This window comes from Littorina saxatilis, linkage group LG8 (assembly GCF_037325665.1).
Source record: "Littorina saxatilis isolate snail1 linkage group LG8, US_GU_Lsax_2.0, whole genome shotgun sequence".
NCBI classification, from domain to species: Eukaryota; Metazoa; Mollusca; class Gastropoda; order Littorinimorpha; family Littorinidae; genus Littorina; species Littorina saxatilis.
Genome location: NC_090252.1, coordinates 4,809,459 through 4,831,733, shown reverse-complemented (window position 1 = coordinate 4,831,733; position 22,275 = coordinate 4,809,459). Strand labels below are relative to the sequence as shown.

General features: G+C 41.1%; 3 protein-coding genes across 7 annotated transcripts in view; 1 reads left to right on the top strand and 2 right to left on the bottom strand.

The window, feature by feature from the left end:
* The window catches only part of LOC138974483 (uncharacterized), a 7,734-nt gene extending 6,943 nt beyond the window's left edge, over positions 1 to 791 (top strand). The window contains exon 5 of the mRNA XM_070347200.1: positions 1 to 791. This exon is cut by the window's left edge and continues 409 nt beyond it. Coding sequence (XP_070203301.1) covers positions 1 to 163 — 163 coding nt within the window. The 3' untranslated portion in view covers positions 164 to 791.
* The window catches only part of LOC138972581 (uncharacterized), a 53,387-nt gene that overhangs the window by 13,732 nt on the left and 17,380 nt on the right, over positions 1 to 22,275 (bottom strand). The gene's annotated exons all lie outside the window — the stretch shown is intronic.
* LOC138972577 (uncharacterized) lies at positions 7,690 to 21,316 on the bottom strand. 5 transcript variants are annotated; one of them, XR_011457670.1, is made up of 11 exons: positions 20,920 to 21,316; positions 20,458 to 20,576; positions 18,779 to 18,824; positions 17,797 to 17,976; positions 17,040 to 17,246; positions 16,509 to 16,652; positions 16,140 to 16,367; positions 14,601 to 14,783; positions 12,650 to 12,844; positions 11,648 to 11,819; positions 7,690 to 10,098 (listed from the first exon to the last, which is right to left on the bottom strand). XR_011457670.1 is itself a non-coding variant. In XM_070345225.1 (10 exons), the coding sequence occupies exons 1-10, from the start codon at positions 21,254 to 21,256 to the stop codon at positions 11,713 to 11,715; spliced, it is 1,746 nt and encodes a 581-aa protein (XP_070201326.1). In that variant the 5' UTR covers positions 21,257 to 21,316; the 3' UTR covers positions 7,690 to 11,712. The 5 variants fall into 5 exon arrangements, 4 of the variants coding, with proteins under 4 accessions (XP_070201326.1, XP_070201327.1, XP_070201328.1 ...); XM_070345225.1 differs by having other exon boundaries at positions 7,690 to 11,819; XM_070345226.1 differs by having other exon boundaries at positions 7,690 to 11,819; positions 20,458 to 20,555.

Genomic DNA, 22,275 nt, shown 5'->3' with positions numbered 1-22,275 from the left:
AAGGTCAGGGAGCTCATCGGATGATTACCTTCATCCAATCGCATCAGGTCGTGAGGAAGCTTCTGCGCCGAAGACGATGCTTCAACCCTTTCAGACAACTACTAAACGGTCCTGGAAACCACCGGCTGATTACCTTCACCCTATTGCATCAGTTCATAAATAAGCTTCTGCGCCAAAGAAAACCCTACAACCTTCGAATAAAACTGTTACCAAGGCAACTGCAACGCAAAAAGGAAATCCGCCCGATGATTACCTTCAACCTGTTGAATCAGCTCAGAAAGCAGCTTCCGCACAACAGAACAAACCACGAATCCTGAAGACAGCTGTAACCAAAGCAATTGACTTGCAGTCAGGAAATCCATCTGATGACTATCTTCATCCTATTGCATCTACTTTTGAAGCAACCTCCACGTCAAATACCGAGCAACACTCGGACCCAGCTGCTGCCAATACAACCGGTGCTGCGTGGACAAGCACCACTCTGCACGAAGATTACATATAACCCATCAACTCTTTACAGACACCAGGAGCAACACCAAAGACAACACAACATCTGGATGCAACTGTTATGAATACAACTACCACTGTGAGAATACCCGCTGTTGAAAGCACGGTTGACAATAGTGGGAACACAAAATCAGTATTAACTGAAGTCACAAGAAATGATTCGCTGTACGAGAATGTCACAAACTAAACATAAGGCTAAATACTGATTTCTGACACCTTGCAGTATATTCGGTTTTATCAACATCATTCCAGTTTGTTAGTTACAACAACTGTCTGCATCAAAAATGTACGGGACAATGCTTCAATGCCCAGACTGCAAAAAGACTGAGGTTCCAACCATGTTGCCTTAAATCACTTGATGTCTCCATAATATCAAACATTAAAACCCAGTCCAGCGCAGCAGACTGAACTGGCACGTCACTCACAGCGATAATACGCGTGCCTGTTTTTTGTAATTGTTGTTTCGCGTTCACATTTCCATACCACCCAAGCACGTTGTTGCTTTTGTACCAAAATTGATCCCCAATTGTAATATTCAGTTGTGTTGAATTTCGCAAAATTCTGCATTTTTGCAACTATATTGAAAAGAGTTATTACAGTTTAATAAAACTGTTCTTGAAGGCCCATTACGTCCAACAGATTTATTAAAACGCTATGATATTGTACACACCTTTTTGCAATTGTATTAACAATACTCATGTCAAATTTAAAAGCAATACAATGAACCATTACAAAACTAGGTTTTTTGTTACCCACATAGCCCACAAAAAATGACGCCAAAACAGGCCTTTTACGGCTTCTGACGAGGCTGACAACACATAAAACAAAATAAGCTCCAGTGGCCCCGTTCTTGATTTCAAATGGAAGAACAACTCTTGTATGATGTTCTACCCATATACATTTGTTGGTTTAGCTGTTGTGCCTAGCAGTGATGTTTTGTTATTTTGAAGAAGACTACTTAGTGTACCGATTGCTATTAATTATGATTACAGCTTTCAAATGTAACTTCTCAAATGTACGATTCGGACCTTATCCTCCCAGTATTTTGTCTTGTATATACACATTTGAGTAACAAAATGTTTGTTAGAACGGCGTTGCAAACTGCATGTTGGTGCTTTCACGTTCAAAAACAATGTATGCTTTAATCAAATTGTTTCGATTTTGCCTTGGATGTACCTATCAAAATCCCCTGCATGAGCCTCGATAAATAGTATCCCATTCCTAATCTCCTCGTCTAACGAAACTCGAGTTGTGTGTATTTGTTTAAATATTTGATTCAATGTTGCTTGTGTAAAAAGCAGTTGTGTAAAATAAAAGCCAGTTATTTTCCTACCGAATACAACAAACAGCTTTATTGTACGTTTGAGTGTGTGCTGATGGTTTTTTTGGTGGACCATTCTGCAGACACCCCCACCCCTACCCCCATTAAAAAAACTCAACATTAAAGGAAACAGCTACATCTAACAAACTTGTGCATGTAGAGGCAGAATTTGTTTTCCAATCTGAATCAGCCCATGTTGTTTGGCTATCCCTCCCAGCCATGGTGCTATAACATGCTACATGTTGTTTGGCTATCCCACCCAGCCATGGTGCTATAACATGCTACATGTTGTTTGGCTATCCCACCTAGCCATGGTGCTATAACATGCTATCCCACCCAGCCATGGTGCTATAACATGCTACATGTTGTTTGGCTATCCCACCCAGCCATGGTGCTATAACATGCTATCCCACCCAGCAATGGTGCTATAACATGCTATCCCACCCAGCAATGGTGCTATAACATGCTACATGTTGTTTGGCTATCCCACCCAGCCATGGTGCTATATAGCTATTCTGATGGACACGTGGGGGGATTCGGGGGCTGTGATTGGATGGTCTCACACATCCCTTTTCCGATCATCAAAGCATAACGCTACGAAAGTTGGCCATTTTTGCCGATATCCAAACGATATCGGCAATAACAAAGACGCATGGTTCCGGTTTCTTCCACGTGTATAAAGTACACGCATACCTCGCCAGGCTTGTGTCTGTGGCTAGTCGACAGACGATGCAATTTGCTTTGTGTGTGTTTTTGTTGTTGCTTACTGTACATGACATACATTACGTGTAAAATCCAGTTCTTTAACTGGCAGCAAACCTTGCAAATTTCCAGAAGCTGCAATCTGAAGCGACCTATCTTTGATTTTTGCAGACGATCTCTCCAATCACCAATGTTTAACACAAAATCAGCAAACTCTCCTGTCACATAGAACGTCCATTGTGTAGTGCAATGTTGAAATGAAGTTACCGGTCTGAAACATTTCGTCGTTTCTTCTGAGACAATCCTTGTTCTCTTATCATCTACAGATTTACCGCAGTCTTCACCACGCGAATTCCCAACAGAAGTCAGACTTTCGAACATACAATCTACGTAGGCAAGCATGATACGTCATAACGTCATATGATTCCTAAGATATTGACGTAATGCTAAGCATCCGGTTATCTTGAGTTTTCTCCGTAATACATGTCCGTGGGTTTTTCAATGTTCGGTTATTTCCGTGGCTTCATGCAGAAAGGGAACCGTCGTCTGCAATCAACGACATGGACCATTCTGGTCCTTGTTGCTGACAAAAACATGATTTTAACACAGAATTTAATGTCAGAATAGCTATATAAACGCTATTGTGTTTTCATCGTAGCAATAGGGTCCGATATTTAGACTCGAACAAGTATAATGCGACTCGTCTTCGACTCGTCGGCATTATACTTGTCTCGTCTAAATATCGGGCCCTATTGCTACGCTGAAAACACAATAGCTGTTAATAACATGCTACATGTTACGACACCTGGTAGCAAATTTTACAATTCAAAGATCAATATTACTCTTTCAGTAATTAAAACTACAAGTATTCAACATACCCTTGCCACATCTGCCTTTTACAGGTTACTAGGCTTATCCCACCCAGCCATAGTGCTATAACATGCTACATGTTGTTTGGCTATCCCACCCAGCCATGGTGCTATAACATGCTACATGTTGTTTGGCTATCCCACCCAGCCATGGTGCTATAACATGCTACATGTTGTTTGGCTATCCCACCCAGCCATGGTGCTATAACATGCTACACCAGGCATGAAAATTCTCCGTATTTTCCGTATTTTCCGTATTTTTGAAAAAAATAAACCGTATTTTGTTTTATTTTCAGTATTTTTAATTTTTTTTTTTTTTTTTAATTTTTTTTTTTTTTTTATTTTTTAATTTTTTATTTTCCTAGTCATAGTTATAGTAAAATAGTTTTGGGGCCATGTTTGAATCCAATTTTAAGGCTCAGATAGCCCCAGATTGCACCAAATTGCACCCTTGAACAAAAAATTTTCCGGGGGGGCATGCCCCAGGAACCCCCTAGAAGTCTTGGCGCTTCGCGCCTGCGAAACTTGGCGCTACGCGCCTGCGAAACTTGGCGCTACGCGCCTTCGAATTTTGTTTTCAGTATTTTTTTTTTTTTCAGTTTTCATGCCTGTACATGTTGTTTGGCTATCCCACCCAGCCATGGTGCTATAACATGCTACATGTTGTTTGGCTATCCCACCTAGCCATGGTGCTATAACATGCTACATGTTACGACACCTGTTAGCACATTTTACAATTCAAAGATCAATATTACTCTTTCAGTAATTAAAACTACAAGTATTCAACATACCCTTGCCACATCTGCCTTTTACAGGTTACTGGGCTTATTTTCCTACAAACATATGGGCACTGTCTCCATGTGGCAAACAAAACAGGTTACTATGAGTGACAAGAGACAACATGCTGAATCTGCTAGCTCTGTGAAACACGGTACTCCTGTCAAGTTGCTGCAAAGATGACTTTCTGTAAGCGATTCACTGTAGCATTTAGCAAAATGAGGTTAATGTTCCTCCTACAATTATCAGACCTAATTATTGAAGAAAACTAGAATATTAATATGCTGTTTAGCAAACTACTTTACCTTCGCAAGGCAGTGTCTTGTTGCGTGAATGCACACGATTTGAATCAGCAGATGTCGAGTCACCTCATATTGTGAAGTGCCTTCCGGACACGCGTTCCACATTTGAAAAAAGAAAATACAGTGTAGATAGGTGTGTTGTCGTTATAGATTCGAGAAAAAAACCGCGAAGTGTGTGAACTAAGCGTCCGGATTTCAGATAGTATTCCAGTGCCAGATGGTTGAATCTTGTTGACAACACCTAAACTAAAAATGGACACAGACAAGGTCATGGGAGCAGGATAACGGTAAAAGGAATGAAAAGAAAAGTAAAAACAAATAGGCCAACATAGCTTGCATATGTTTTTCCTGTTTTGAACCTCAACGGATCAATCAACCTTTTGTAACAACGGAACATTCGCGCAACTGGGTGTATTTATAGTGCTGACGTGGTAAATAGGTCTCCCTGCAATAACGTTCGTTGTAGAGTCGGCCTATCATACAAGGCGTCGGGAATCCCCACAAATGACAGTTTGCTAAAAAAAAAAATCGCCCGCCAGTTAAAATTCATTATTTTTTTATTTTTTTAATTTTTTTTTTACACCTGTTCCTTGTCCCGTTGTGCTCTCACACCGCCCCGTCCCTGCACTCACTGCTCCAACCACCTCTGAATTTCGTTCCGCTGCCAGACTTGTCGATTTTACAGACGCTCCAGGGGGGGGATGTCGGGTCGCTGCGGTAGGCTACCCTCGGAAGATGACACTGCACTTCTGCTGAGTCACTTCGACGGTGTTCAGTAGTGGGTCTGTCCCGAGCTAACGGACGCAGCCCACTACCTACTATGCCCCCTACAAACGACATTGACTTTAAGTCGCGGAGCCAGACTGAGCGTATGTTCCCTCCAAAGAGCAGACCGCCACCACGTCCCTCCGTCGACCCCCCAGAACATCACACGTTGAAGACTGACAGCAGAACTACTATTCAGGGAAGGATCGAACAGGAACACTGATACCAAGGTCACCATGAGAGCTCCGGGCATGAAGGGCCACAAGAGCAAGGACAATTTATATTTTCGATGATTAATGAGATGAGGATGATTATAATGATGATGCTTTGGATTTCCAATTTGGTTTTTGAGACTACGTGACAGGGCAGCACTCTACGCTTACTGTCATAATATATCCTGGTGTCAACCAGGCCCGAGAACTGCCGCACCTGCGGTGTTGGTCAGGTATACAAAACCTGAGCACCCTCAAAGTCGCATTCGTTAAGTGAATGACACTCGGCTGTGTGATCCCAGCCTTCCCATAGGAACCATAGCACTTCCACTCTGGGTAGGAGCCGCCCGTAGCCCGAAAATCCCACATGACCCTGATGGGATTCGAACCCACGACCTCCCGGCCCGTAGCCCGATGCACTAACCACTGCGCTACGGGGGCCGGTAAAATTCATTAAATTAGCTAGCATATTCAGACCGATTTTTGAATGTATTGGATTGAAACGAGGGCGCGAAAGACAAAAACAGCAGGTTTTTTTCTGTGATACTTAAAAACATTCACACAAAAAAGATGACTGTTCAAATCTGCTGTGTTCACTACCATGTGTATTAACACAGCCGTGACAAGAAGACAGATAAACAGAGGAAGAGTGTTTTTTACCATCCCAATCTCGACAACTTAATACTTTTGAAAAGGTTTGGTTTTACCTTCAAATTCAACTTCAGCGCATCTCCAGCACCAATTAGTCAATCGCAAAACCAGAGGTAGCTTTCAGTATCCTCTTTTTTGTATTGCAGATCCATTAATTGAAGAATTTGCACGCGTTGATTTCTTGCAGATCTTCTTCTGCTTCTGCGTTCGTGGGCTGAAACTCCCACGTACACTCGTATATTTTGCACGAGTGGAATTTTACGTGTATGACCGTTTTTTACCCCGCCATTTAGGCAGCCATACGCCGTTTTCGGATGAAGCATGCTGGGTATTTTCGTGTTTCTATAACCCACCGAACTCTGACATGGATTACAGGATCTTTTTCGTGCGCACGTGGTCTTGTGCTTGCGTGTACACACGGGGGTGTTCGGACACCGAGGAGAGTCTGCACACAAAGTTGACTCTGAGAAATAAATCTCTCGCCGAACGTGGGGACGAACTCACGCTGACAGCGGCCAACTGGATACAAATCCAGCGCGCTACCGACTGAGCTACATCCCCGCCCCTCTTTCTTGCAGATGATATTCAGGTATAATGGGCAAAGGACACACAACTAAATCCCAAAAGTCCAAAGTCTTGAGACACTATATTTTATCGAATGTTCTTTGGGGCAATCCAACTGTACCTCTCTTACGTTCCACAAAGCCACTTTTCTATGAATTCATTTCCAGGGAGATTAATAAGTCATACTAGCTTTTCGATATGTTTATAAACAGAGCTGTTGGCAGCCTGAGTAAAAATTGAAAGTAAAGCTCTATGTTCAATGGTAGGTAGGATATATCATTACAAAGCTCATCAGCGGAGATGTCGTGTGTTTCAAGCTTACTTGGTACGCATGAAGTTTAGTATTTTATTATCTGGTTATGGAACAAACGGGCACGTTGACTGGCTGACAATTGCTGGCAAAAATATGGCTTCAGAAAAGAAGCAGCGTCTAAGGTTCCACAATTTTGCATTTAGTATTGGAGTTTCGTTTCTCTAGAAGTTACGAATTTGTGTGTAGATCTATTTGAGAACACAAAATTGCAAAACATGTGTTTCTGCAGTGGTACAGCAGCATTGTAGTTCACATTCACGCCACTTACACAGAACCACGTGCTCAATGCATATTATTACATCGTTTTAATGCAATTATGAAACGCCTAAATTGGACCTCTGCTTATAGGGATAATTGTACCACTGGTCTACTAAATAAGACGCATTATAACATCATTAGTGAAAGTTGGACCAGTGTTCTACAAATTCAGCATTATTTTATCCATTACATATATACATTCTACTGATATTCTTTTGTATTAACTGGGTTTTTTCGTCAAGAAAGAGAGGGAAAGAGAGAGAGGGGGGCGGGGGGGGGGGGGTACTATAAACTACCTTGTAAACGCCCACCCCACTCATGCACGGATGTTGCCCCAAAGTAGGGGGAGGGCGTTCACTGGGCTCTGTGCCGGATCAGTTCATCGTTATGTGGGTATGCGATATGCGAGTGTCTAAACAGAATAAAACATAACAACCAAACACGCAAACAAAATCCTTGTTCTTTTACTCAAATGCAAGCTGTACATGATGACTGAAAATGTGTTCGTAGAAGCGCCGCTAATCGTTGTGAAACTGAATGAACGCACATCCCCCAAAAAATCACAAAATGATTAGTCATTGTAGTCCGTCGTTTTAAATGATCCAAGCCCTCTGGCGAATACAGGAGTAAGGTGTTTTAGAGAGCTAAAATCTTTCAGACGGAAATGGTGTTATCACACACATGTTTGTTCACTTGCTTTCTTTAATCGCAGACCTCTTAAATTTTGGAAGAGCCTCCTAAATCTTCATCCTCTTTTTGCTAGGCAATCCAGATACTCCAGTGGCGAGATCAACATTATAGCTGTCTTTCAGCATCTATAGTCATTATCCCCTTGGATGAACATGTTTCTACAGGGTGCAGAATTGTACATGCAATAAACGAAAGGTGATTTTGTTAAACAATGACACCACTTATCCAAATGTTGGGGGTGGGCGTGTACTCGATACTGGGCGTTTACAATGTAGTTTACAATACTTGTTGATTGACATTAGTACTCAAATTACGCACAGTTTGATTTTCACAGACACACACACATTCAGTAACACACACACACACACACACACACACACACACACACACACACACACACACACACTCACAGAGGCGCATTCTCGCACACATTATATGTAACGTTTGTGTAATCTCTAGGTTTATTTGTAGAGAGAAAAAAAGCAAATAAAAAGTAATAAATCACAACACCAATGACACTATAAGCAACAAATGTGCAGTTAATTACATAAGCAGTCATATACCGCAGAAAACGCCCAATCTAACAACACCAAAATCAAATGAGCTCCTTTGCAAAGTACAAGAGGTGGTCAGCTAAAACTATTGTTGCCAACAAGACACAGGGTTAAACGACATTAGTTAAAACATGCACATCAACTTTCTCTGTATTTCGTTTAACATACTTCAGGTAGAAATATAGTTGCATGTGATCGAGGCATCTGTTCATTGGTGGATCAAAGTGGGTACGTTCTACTCAGTTCTCCAATACACATACACAAACATTGTAATCATCTACGTTCGGTTTTCTTTGAGCATATGGCCACGACATTTTGCCAAATCAGCCTACCTTTAAAATAACTTTATCAAGATGCTGTCATCTAAATTCAAATGTCAACTTTGTTTTTCGACATATATAAACTTCAGATATCAAAGTGACCGCGTGCACTATCTTGCACGTGTATATATGACTCCACCAGGGAGATTAAGTGATACTTTTGAAAGAGGTATCCACATTTATTCTTGCAAAGGCCAAGGTTATTCTTTCATTCCTTACAAAAGATGTTAATGAAAACGTGAATACAATTAAAAACCCACACACACCGTGCACAAAAAAGGGGAATTTACAATGACAACATTTGAATCTATGTAACCATAGCCAAGCCATGCAACACTACCCCAAAAATTCCCGAGCGAGCCAAGAAACAGTATAGACTAAAGATCAAACAAGTGCATGCACTATAAGCAATTTAACATGCACGAATAAAACCATTGTACACAAACACACAAGTTAGCAAACGTAGTATTAGTGTACCAGTCTTACAATCATTGTTTTGTCACTTGAATACTAGTGTTTACCTTGTGTGCTTCGGTTGCTAGTAGAATTATTAACTATGTCACACTGGTCAAAACTGCTAACAAAAACTGTGTTCGAAAATGGAACAAATACTTCAGCTTAGATCTTCCATACCCGTTTCTCTATAAAATTCTTCTTTTCTCATATTCCGTATCATTGTCTAACCATTTTTATATTATCATAGAAGAAAACATTATGTACAAATGCGTTGTAAAATGCAGAGATGACTTGGATATCCCTGAAATGGCTTCAAACTCTCCTTAAATCAAAATAACAAATTCAACTAAGGCAACACATCATTTCAACAAATTAAACTCGAAAGTTAATTGCTATCATATTTTAGTATGAAATTCACCTATACAGCTTGGTTGAATATGTCCTAAAGTTTAACGTTCTCTTGCGAGAACGGGCACGAGAATAATTATTAACTAAACGAATAGATCATACATAATTACTTGAAAACAAGTTCGTTTTCTGTACCTTGTGAAATGACATTTTTTGATGACTATTTTTTAATTATATGTCTTCTTCTTCTTCTGCGTTCCCGTAATTATATGTCTATCAGACCATGCAATAATTTGTTGAATTCTCCATACATTTGTTGTTCAAAATGTTGAAGACAACCAAGGTAAGTTAATCACACCAAGGTTCAAGTTCAATCAGTCCGTTAGTTTAAACATCATTTGTAGAAAAGACAAAGTGTTGCTGTTATTAATGACATACAAAAAAGCAAAAGAATTAAATGAAATTCATACTCACGAAAGTCACCATAAGCTACTTAATCAAAATACACACAAAATGTGAGCAAAAGGTGAATAACTAACAAATACTCCTACTCAACAATACTCCCACTACAAAAGCTTGCTTCTGACCAACACACATACATGTGTGTGTGTATAGTGTGTGTGTGTGTGTGTGTGTGTGTGTGTGTGTGTGTGTGTGTGTGTGTGTTGAGTGTTGTGTGTGTGTGGGTGTGTGTGTGTGTGTGTGTGTGTGTGTGTGTGTGTGTGTGTGTGTGTGTGTGTGTGTCACTGTGAGTACAAAATTATTGACATTAATATATATAGAGGTTACAACACGAGTGTTTTTTTTTATATGGCTTGTATTTCAGTCAAGACCCAGCGGATGCATATCAAGGGACTTACGAGCCTGCATGTTTTAAATGGACATTTTTGCTTTACTTCTTTTGACACATGCATTTTTAAAACCATATACCATCGGCTCTCTGAGATGCGTCTTTAAAGTGTTCGAAAAACGAAATATTCGCATAAAAAGACACAGGGAGAGCCGGCAAGGTGTGTAAAACGTTCAAGATTTTTCTGTGACTACTAACTGCTCGTTTACAGGTTTAAAGTTTAGAGAAGGTGCTTTATGAATAACCTTCTGCGGCGTCGAAATGAACACTTAAATGCCTCACCAACCGTGCTATAGGCTAAAACTCTTTTTACACAAAAAGTACTCGGTAAGATATTGAGCAGTGCGTAACTTTTGTTTTAAATCTGACCGCAAAACAACCAGAACATGAGCGGCAAGCACGGTGCTTTTGGTGCAAATTTCCAGTTTGAAACCGTCAAATCTTAACTGTTTCCATGTGTCTAGAGAAGATACACACATTGCAGTGGTGAAAAGGCAGCAGTAGTAACAACTGTTCCCTAATCGGTTAATACTGATAAGGCCAGTTTTTCAAACCTCCGTGACAATTCAATAATCAATAGAAAACCAGCTTCCGTGTACATTGGACCCTATTTTGAGGCTGTAAAAACTTAGGGAATGTTGCACATGATGCGAAATAGCCCATATTATATATTTACGCAAGCCCACGAAGTGTTTTGGTCTTTGTCTTCAGCAGTGAGACGATATAATAATGTTAGAGATGATATTTTTTAGAAATATTCATTTTATCTGTACACATCTACACACACTCAATTTTAGGAAAAGCGACTCAAAAAGCGACTCGATCTGTACATCAACACTGCAAATAATCGATTTTACCAAATGAGTTGAACATAAAGGCAGGCAACATTAATTTATTCAAGCTCAATACTATACAGTATTGACAAACGTTCGGACTTGTTGCAAATATTGCCCCGTACAAGGGCATTTATTCCCTCACGGTATGTAACAAACAGGCTGTAACGTTTTATGAGAGACAGTCTTAATTTAGTGGATTAGAGACTACAAATATCCTTAAAAAATCTTTAAGTCTACTTATTGAACGCTATCCCAATCACGATCAAAGTACTTGAAGCTTACGGTATGGTATTGTAAAATGGCCTTTCTAAGGCAAAACTACTTTTAACATAAACAAGCTGAAAAAACGTACATGCTGAGTTGTTTTTGACGAGTAGTATATACTTCTTTCTAGTGCCATTGAAGATCTTTTTTAAATCAAAACATCATCACACACAATAGGTAGCATGCTGCCATAGCCACAGTTAGAGATGGCTGGTAGGTTTGTGCTGCTTGACTTCTGCTCGGACGAGGATCTGGTGCATCTGATATAAAACGAAACAACATGTCTTCATATTGATATAGCAGCAGTACAGGTGTAGTGAGCGTAACAGTGGTGCCAATAGCTGAAGTAACAGTTCTAATTACATTTTCCTTTTTTTTTTAGACCTAAACATCATTTAAATTGTTTAGATCTTCACTTCATGCACTTGAACAACAAATCCTCTTCAGGCATTTGAACTGACACTTGTCAACATATCTAGTTTAACCAGTCTGTCAGCATGGGTTGTGTCCCCTGACCCACCATATGCAGTGATGAGTTGGACAAAGCTGTACGTGGAAGACAAATAATGAATAAATTGATTTGTCTTCTCCGCTGAAATGGCAGTCCCGCAAAGCCCAAACAGGTTGAAGGGACCTTAAAACCAGCAATTAAGCGCAGAAATGGATCAGAGAACAGGAGCAGAGAGAGCTTTCTACCTAATCTATTAACCCACCATGGAGGGCAACATTGATTTCAGCATTTCGCCAGACGAGACAATCAAATACTAAATCAGGTACACTATTGCAAAAAAAAAATCTATTTTTTAATTACATACCAAAATATGCCCGGAGGATGAAGGTATCTGAGAGAAAAATATGTCTTAGGCATAACTCATGCAATTTAAGCTTGGGTACCTCTGTTTTTGTACATGATGCAAAAACTCAGAATTTACTATTACTAACATCGTAAACGAATACCCTTGTACTTATGTGTGTTCTTCAGAAATTAAAGGAGTTCCTAAGAAACAAAGACAACAGAAAAAGATGTCACAAATAAAGCACACAGAGGAAACTAAAAGAACAAAAAGATAGAAGCGATAGTTTACTTTACCTTTAGAAAGATGAAGGCAAACCGTTGGAATTTCAGATTCTATATCTTTTGCTTTGAAGGTACAAACATATATTCCTTCTTGCTGTTCAGTGAAGTTCGTGATCGTCACCGTAAACGTCTGGGTTCCTTTGTCTGCCAGGTCGTAGCCTTCCGTCTTGTGACATGGCGAGCTTTCATTGCATTGTAGTACTTGCTCTAAAAATACACAATTACGAGATATGATCCAAACAAAATGATCAAACCGCGATTATACAAGTCTCAGGCCACTGATCATAAAAAGTAATACATCATTTGAAAGGCCAACCATTTAACTGGTACATCTCTAAGAGATGACTTCATTAGGTTACTACGTCATAAATGATGAGGCTTTAAAATACGTCACTTTTGGGCTGTGCTTCAAAACGGGGTCTTTTGTCAAGCGCTATGAAAATCTTCACTTCTTTGAAAGAGTGTAGCTGGATGATGGTACAAAGGAAATGTCTACAAAGCTGAGGAACGTTACATGAATCAAAGCTGTTCCATATTCTACAATCTGACCAAAACAAAGTAAAATCGAAACTGGAGAAAGGGGCAATAACTCTGACAAGCCAAAAAAGCTTCCGAAAGAGCACTTTAAACAAGAATAATGTAGCTGCTGTGTCAAAATTTAAGAACTAAGATTAAAAAGTGTACATGCTAGCATAAAGTGCAAAACTTAAACTTTCATTTGGAACAGTCCAGAGAATTCTACTCAATGATCTTCCGCTTCCAAAGCTGGCCGCAAAATGGGTGCCTCATCAGCTGACAGGGGAACGGAAGGAGCATCAGGGTCCTCTTGCACGCGATCTGCTCAACCGTTGTGAATCCAGTAGACTCAAATTTGTTGTTACTGTAGTCACTTATTATGAGACTTTGGTTTCCTTCTATCCTTCTACTTTAGTGCCAGAGAACACAGAAACAAAGTGTGTCTACACCAAAATGACGAGATGCATCACATTTGTAAGCGAGGTTTTCAAAGCAGAAACAGGGCTATTCGCTGTATTTTTCAACCACGAAGGTCCCGTACTTGTCGATATTCTGTCTACTAACAGCACTGTCATAGTCACGTACTATGCACAAACCTTTTTACCCAAAACTTACTTACGAGTTAAGCAGTCAGCGACCAAACTGCTAAACCCAGACTGCCTTTCTCCTTCATGAAAATGTCAGTCTCCACAAACGAAGGGCCGTAACTACATTCCTAAAAGACCAAATGATCCCATTTTTGCCTCACACATTCTTCAGACCTGGATTACACCCCTTATGATTTCTCGTTATAGCCTCTTTGAAAATCAGACTTTTTGTCAACAACTTTCACTGCACCCAAGGCCTCAAAAAAGACGTCAAATCAGAGCTCAAAAGCAACCCCAAATAAGGCCACCTTAAGGCCTCTTCTGATTGGCTAAGGCACTTGTGACTTTGCATCGATGTAGGAGGAGAGTAGTTCTAATGACTGCTGTATTTTGGGCCAGATACGCCAAACAGTCTCTGCGAAAACCACATTTGATCATTTTGTTTGGATCATACCTCGTACAACAGTAATGTGAACGTATGTACGTATACAGCGTGTAGGCAAATGCTTCTAATGTTGCAGTGTTGTGATTGTCGATCCCCCTCAACCACTGTATGTTCTCATGTTTGATATCATAAAGTCGATTTGATTTGATCTGCCATACTAAACAATGTTGTAGTCTAGCTAGGTGCTCTCTGAACTAACTAGGAATTATGTGTAGAATTTGTTTGGTATGGTCATTTTTCTAACGGAAAATTCTTTTTCTTTGTGAAATTAATTAATCAGAAAATTCTCATTCCGAAAAGGAAGGATACGTGTGTCTAAGCCCTATTAGGAATGTCTTATTTCTTGTGAACGTGTGGCCACAGCTGGATCGTGATCCGAAACGGTAAGGATTGAGCCTTTAAAAAGTGCACGTACCACTTTCATTTGAAGATGTTCCCTTGTTAATGACTCGTTTCACGCCGATCTGTGTAATGGGACTGTCGATGTTCTTTGGAAAAAAACAAGTCACAGACGTTGACTGGCCCTCTCGTACAAACTTTTCTGAATACTGGTCTGGCTGTCTTTGAGCTGGCCTTGTCGTGGTCCTGCTTGTGATTCCTGCAATCATCCAGGTATTGACATACATACAGGTTTGTGTTTTGTAATCATTTGCTCGGATTAATTATCACTTAATCAAAGTTATGTTTAGCTCTTAAACAGTCTTGAGTCGAGCGTTTGAAAATGCCTGAGCCTGAAGGCGGGTGTAACTTACACCTCTTGGTATCAGTCTGCCTTAGAGATGAGGACGACAGTTGGCCAGATGGCTAGAATAGCGCGCTGCATTTTCCTGCAAAGAACTAAGGCGCGTCTGCCGCGACAGTGCCTGAGCTAAACATTGGTGGGCACTGCTCACAGCCAGGCACACGGCACAGTAAACATTCCCCGTCCCTTCACCTCTCTCACCACCATCCGCCCTACCCTTGGTCTCATGCCTGTAAAGTAGAAATTATACATACTAAAAAAATCCCAGTTTGACAGTCAATGTGTGTGTGTGTGCGTGTGTGCGTGTGTGCGTGCGTACGTGCGTGCGTGCGTGCGTGAGTGTGAATATGTGTGTGTGTGTGTGTGTGTGTGTGATTTTTAATGTTATCCTTATACACACAGAATCAGTAGGTTCAGATAAGGAGTTCAGAGCAGATTATCTCCCCTGGGCCATGAGCTTTTCAGAACCTTCTTCAGTTTACGTTGGTTGGCTAAATGTAAGTAGTTTTAAACAAGTAGACCACTATACAAACTGTGAAAGGAAATAAACCTGCATTGCTACCGTATATCAAAATAGGTTGACGGGACATTAAACATCAACAACAAACACGTACACCATCTACCACCACGCGACCTTACGCTATAGCTTTATCTAGCCACAAATAATCAACTGTGCAAATGGTCCAAAAATATGTCCATATCATAGGTGCGACTCATTTAATTGAGTAAAAAGATATCCACAATGTGAGTTTTTTCTAGAAAAATCGGACAAATTGCCAATGTCTGACTAATCATCATGCTGGCGTAATCCACCCAAATCTTGTTCCGTATGCATACATTTTGAATTGAATAAGTAATCTAATAATTGTGGATTTGACATTTTATTTAAGTTGGATGACTGATTGTTTGCATCTGTGTGTGTGTGTGTTTGTGTGTGTGTGTGTTTGTATTTGTGTGGGTGTGTGTTTGTGTTTGTGTGTGTGTTGTGTGTGTTTGTTTGTGTGTGTGTGTGTGTATGTGTGTGTGTGTGTGTGTGTGTGTGTGTGTGTGTGTGTGTGTGTGTGTGTGTGTGTGTGTCTACTGTTATTTTTTGTTTAATTCTATTTTATACACTTTTACCTCACACTTACATTTAGCCCTCCCTTTCACATTTCCAACCCGTTTCAACCTGCACCCCAAAGGGTGTGCAAATAAAGTCAAACAGAAACTTACCCTGCTGCCAACCTTGAACAGCCAAAGTACATTGTTTTAATTGAACTTGATTGAAGTAGGGAATCACGTTGCAAGAGTAGTTTCCAGAATGCCGCTGTTCGGTGTACGGGACTTCCAGTGTGACTGTTCTGCCGATGTTGGTACGATTAAAGATGTAACCAGGTTCCAATGTGCATGTCGGGGAGTTGGCTGCAGTGCCCATGTCCCACTTGCATTGTAGCACTGTAACTGTAGGACATTTTAATAGAACAACGTGAGATTCATGCATTGAAATTGCAGCAACTGATATTGTGGTTGTTGTTGTTTGTGTACGTGACATAAGCGGATACGTTTAATGCAGAGAGGCCGTGGATGGTAAAAGAAACAAACCTGGTTTATCTTTATCATGGTCGAACCTGTAGACGTAGAAGCCCTCTTTGGTTCTGCTGAGGTCCGAATTGTAGTGACACGCTATCCTTGACGGGTCTCCGACACGAATACTAGGGCTGGGAGATGAGCAGTTGATAACCAATCCTGTATTAAAACAAATGGCTGAATTGTCACTAGGATCCGATTGCCGTTAATGAATCATGCACACACAATGCAAGACTAATGCATAGTGTCAGCTGCCCTCACACACACACACACACACACACACACACACACACACATACACACACACACACATACACACACACACACACACACACACACCGCACACACACACACACACACACACACACACACACATGTATGTGTGTTGGTCAGAAGCAAGCTTTTGTAATGAGAATACAAACACACACACACACACACACACACACACACACACACACACACACACACACACACACACACACACACAAATACACACAAATTCACGCAAACACGTACACACAGGAATAAAGAAAACAACTACGTCACCCTTTACACTGAGAGAACATTCTTTATCCTCCTCCCTCCAGGCTGTTGCATATCCACACACGTATCTACCAGCATGTTCCCTTCTGACGGAAGGAATTCGAACCGAAATGTTGGTGTCGATTGCAGATTGGTCGAAAGTGTAGCCATCTTTCAGTTGGCAAGTAGCGTTGGTCTTCTCAGTGTTCCAAATGCAGTTCAAGATGATATCTAGAAGTAAACCATTGGCTTAGGGTCTGTCGTTTTGGGTTGTTTCTTTCAGTCTCTCTGGCTATGTCTGTCTGTCTGTCTGTCTGTCTGTCTGTCTGTCCGCCCGTCCGATATGTCTGTCTGTCTGTCTGTCCGTCCGTCCCTCCCTCTCTCTGTCTGTCATTCTCTCTGTGTCTCTCTCTCTGGCTGTCTCTCTCTTTCTCTCAGTCTCTCTCTGTCTGTCTGTCTGTCTGTCTGTCTCTCTCTGTCTCTCTCTCTGTCTTTCTGCCTCTCTCTCTGTCTGTCTGTCTTTCTGCCTCTCTCTCTCTGTCTTTCTGCCTCTCTCTCTCTCTCTCTCTCTCTCTCTCTCTCTCTCTCTCTCTCTCTCTCTTTGTCTTGCCTGTGCTTTATATTTATGAAGTGCGTGGATGAGCAAGAATGCCCGATGACAATAATAGCGTTACTTGTATCTAATGGTATTACCAGAGAATCATGGCCAAAATGTAATATATTTAGAGCACTTTCATCCCAGTTCCTCAGATCTGATTTTATATGAATACGGCAATATTACCTCCAACAGGATTCATTCCGTCAAAATCGTGTCGGATGACGTTAAAATCAAACTTGTAGCGCCGGGGGTCATCTGGGAACTGGCAATGAACAAAAGCTTGTTCTCCCTCAAACACAGGTGTATGTGCTTCGCAGGTCGTCCTGTATGTGTGTGCAGCCAACTGTGCGTCGGCTTTAGACACTACATACAACAACACAAACAGTTATGATGATTTGAAAATATTTGTGCTGTTGTCGTTTTTTGCCACTGCAGAATGAATAAAGCAAACCAGCATCACATTTTGTTGAAAAAAATGATCTCATATACAAAGCTGCTAAACCTGTCCATTATTCTGAAATGAATAATGGAAACATTGACCCTTGAATGGGCATCATATAGGGCATTTATTGGTCAGTGATCAATTGCTTTGACTGATTGCATATTGTTTTGAATAGTTATATTGACTCTCGCATATGAATGCATTTCATGACAAGATGTAAACAATATGCCTGAATTGAAGGGAACAAACTTGACTAAATGACATGAAGACACGACGGACAAAAATGTTCACACCATGAAATCAGACCATGAACCGTCATGAAATAGCTCCCGTACATACCTCGTCTATTGATGTGACGGAAGTTGTGAATAACCCAGAAGAACGGTTAAGCATGTTAAACCAAAAAGGACGTAGCAAACTAACGACGACGACAACGAATACATCAGGAGCAAAAACAGCAATTGCGTTTATACTAATATTATCAACAGCAACAAAATTATGTGTAACATTATATTTTAATAAAATAGACTCACACCGTGACATATTGGCCACGTTTGGGAGCAGTTAAAGCACAGTTTACAGAATGTAGTTCACACTGTTTTGATTGGAAACTACAAAATAAAAGGAAAACAAATTTCAATCAAAGATAAAAACATATCTCCAAAGCAGTGCAGTACAAACGAATTAAGAGCTCCATAACGAAAACCTGCGAAAAGTACTTACCACAGAAAATCCACCACATGTAAATGGCACACAGCTTGCACACACTCTGCACAAAATGAATTCATCGTACTCGTTTAGTTGAAGGCAGGGATTTAATGGACCAGCAAATTAGATGGACCAGCAGCAAAAAAGATGGGTTTCAACAGCAAATTAGCTGCGATAAATATTTTTGGCAGCAAAAAATATACTTTGCAGCAAATTGGATATTTTAGCAGCAAAAAAGATGGTTAACCAGCAGATTTGCTGTTTGAACAGCTGAAATGATATTTAAACTGCAAATTAGATACTTTACCAGCAAGAAAATACAACTGACAGCAGAATTGATGGTCACAGCAGCAGAATAGATGATCACAGCAGCAGATTACATGAATTCAACAAACGTGACTACATATGAACTGTAATCAGAGTTGTACGTATCTGGGTCTTATTCACCTGAGCTTTGTTCGCCTTTTAGCAATTGTGGGTTGACATGTACTTTATTACAGCACGCTTTATTACTGAGACTGAGTATTTTCATCTTCTAGATAACTTCTTGTGACTACATCTGAACTACTGTGGGGCATCTTTTTTACTGTTAAAGAAATCTGCTTGGCTGTTCAATTCATCTATTCTGCTGTTGAATTCATCCAATTTGCTGCTTCACATTCGCTGCTCACTCCTTCCTATTTGCTGCTGAAATCATCTATTTTGCTGGTAAAAAAATTGTATGCGTTAGTTGAATCATATGCATTCCTAGCATTAATTTGTGTCCCATTGGACCCCCCCCCCCCCCCCCAACACACACACAAAACACATAAATCAAACGCACATACTGTCACACACGCAGATTTACGCACACACATAGAATAAAAATAAAAATAACATATATAAACAAAACAACACGCGTCAATCCCATAAAAAAAAGATGATGTGGAAAATAATATCTTACAGAGAGAGAGAGAGAGAGAGAGAGAGAGAGAGAGAGAGAGAGAGAGAGAGAGAGAGAGAGAGAGAGAGAGAGAGAGAGAGAGAGAGAGAGAGAGAGAGAGAGAGAGAGAGAGAGAGCGGGAGAGAGAAAGAGAGAGAAGGCGGGAGAGAGAGAGAGAGAGGGAGAGAGAGAGAGACTCAGACTCAGACTCAGACTCAGAACTTTATTACAAAAGGATAAAGGTTTTAGGAAAAGCCTATTCTTCCAACCTGTCCTTTATACAACACATAAAGACAGAGAACTGGAGAGAGAGGGAGAGAGAGAAAGAGAGAGAGAGAGAGGGAGATAGAGAGAGAGAGAGAGGGAGAGAGAGAGAGAGAGAGGGAGAGAGAGGAAGTGAGAGAGGGAGAGAGAGAGAGGGAGAGAGAGAGAGAGGGAGATAGAGAGAGAGGGAGAGAGAGAGAGGAAGAGAGAGAGGGAGAGAGAGAGAGAGAGGGAGAGAGAGAGGGAGAGAGAGAGAGGGGGAGAGAGAGAGGGAGAAAGACAGAGATAGAGAGAGAGGGAGAGAGAGAGAGGGAGAAAGAGAGAGAGAGAGGGAGAGAGAGAGAGGGAGAGAGAGAGAGAGAGAGAGAGAGAGAGAGAGAGAGACAGAGAGACAGAGAGAATGTTGACTTTTTAGGAAACTTAAAAATAACAATCGTTTGAGTTGCACGGATCCTAATTTGCACATTGAACAGACACACTTATCAGTCGAATTAGTCCAATAACGTACCTTCGTCGACTGATTCGACTTGAGTTTTGTGCGATGATCTTTTCGTCTATAAGGTTTATCATTTGGTGTAGTGATGAAGGTGAACGCGTCTTTTGCACCTATTAGAACAGAAACAACGTCTTCTCTCTTTGTATCCAAAACGGTTCATTTTCAGCAGTGGTCAAAATGGCAGTACATAGAAGCACAAAAAACGATTTAACACGATTTTTACAATTCGCAAAAGAGTAATGAAATGTAAAAGCAAGTGCCTCTATTTATTCAGTAGCAAGGTGACATCAAAATAATTGAGCATTCCCTCCATGAATTGTTGGCTTTCAGAATATGTAAAGATTACAATTATTCAAGGAAAAAACAAACATAGTTTGATTCACACTCTTCTTTCTTTTTGGGTTGGCGTATTGGAGAATGTGTCTTTATTTGTACGTTTTTCTGGCAGTTATGAAACAAGAGTTATATACGAACCTGATTGGATGGGCTGTCCGCAACGTCGTTTTGGGGGGGTCAATCCATGGATTTCGCAGGCATCTCTCAGCGCAATGCCCACTATTTCTTGACTCGGCAATCTTTCTGAGTGTCGTTTTCTTCTCCTTTCGGGTCGATATTTTTCAGCTGTTATTCCTTGTTTTTTGGCTCTACTCGCTCCGTTATCTGGCGTTTTCTCACAAAGTATTTCCTCGACTTCCGACAGCCGTACCTTTACGCATTCATTTTCCAGGTGTGTGCGATGTGGCGACCGATCTCTCTCGGCCGCTTTCAGATCGATCGGCAAATCTATTTCTTCAGATGTCTCGACTGTCATTTTGGCGGCAGACGCTCAAAAATGGAGCAAACAGGGTTTTTTTCCTCTGAAAAAAAAGATGATTTGTGGATTGAATACTTGATGACTTCTTTCTACATTGATGTGTTCACTGATCTACACTACTCACAAAAAGTTAAGGATCACTATGAGAAAACAGGTGCTCAATAAAATCAATTCGCTACTGTTATTTCTTTCTCAGTCAAACCAAATTGTTATGAATTCTTGTTCAGCTGTAAGTGGGCAATGTTGTGTTAGTGGGAAAATTGCACGGGATTCTCTACTACTGAGCTTGGTAGCAAAAGAAAAAGCGGAAACTTGCGAAAAAGGACCTTGTTTTGGACCGTTCAGCCCGAACACATTGCACAAGCCACATGGAAAAACCATCATGCAGGTGCAAGCACTGCTGTTTATGTGTGAGATGCGGTCACTTGCTTGGCTTTTTGAGAAGACATACCACCAGTATTAGGCATTATCTGACAATGCCTCCACGACGAAAATTGAACGAGTTTGAGAGGGGACGAGCTGTTGCATGGTTCCAAGATGGTGTCCCCAAGCGAGAAGTGGCCAGGCGACTTCACGTGTCCATCTCGGTCATTGTCAGACTGATTCAACGTTTCACAGCCACTGGGAGGGTCCAGGAAAGACGCAGACCTGGGCGACCAAAGAAGACAACTCCACGTGAAGATCGTCTCATTGAACGACTAGCCTTGCAAACAAGAACAGCCTCTTCCAGCATTATTCGAAGGCAGCTGAGGGTGGCTACTAACACCAACATCAGCCAGCAGACCATACGGAATCGCCTTCATGGGTTTAACCTCCGTTCTCGTCGCCCAGCTGTACGGCCACGCTTAACTCCAGCCCATAGGGCAGCACGCCGCGCCTTCTGCAGACGTCACGTGAGGTGGACACGTCAGCAATGGTCCCAGGTCCTGTTCAGTGATGAATCACGCTTCGCCCTGAACCACAACGACGACCGACTGAGGGTCTGGAGGCGCCAAGGGGAACGCTACATTGACGCC

Bases quoted from the DNA above. Each gene is read 5' to 3' on its own strand.
- LOC138972577 (XM_070345225.1), bottom strand. From the start codon at position 21,256: ATGACAGTCGAGACATCTGAAGAAATAGATTTGCCGATCGATCTGAAA. The intron at 17,247-17,796 runs GTAATATTGCCG...GTTTACTTCTAG, and splicing joins CGGAATGAATCCTGTTGGAG to ATATCATCTTGAACTGCATT. The intron at 14,784-16,139 runs GTAAGTTTCTGT...GGATGATTGCAG, and splicing joins TGTTCAAGGTTGGCAGCAGG to GAATCACAAGCAGGACCACG.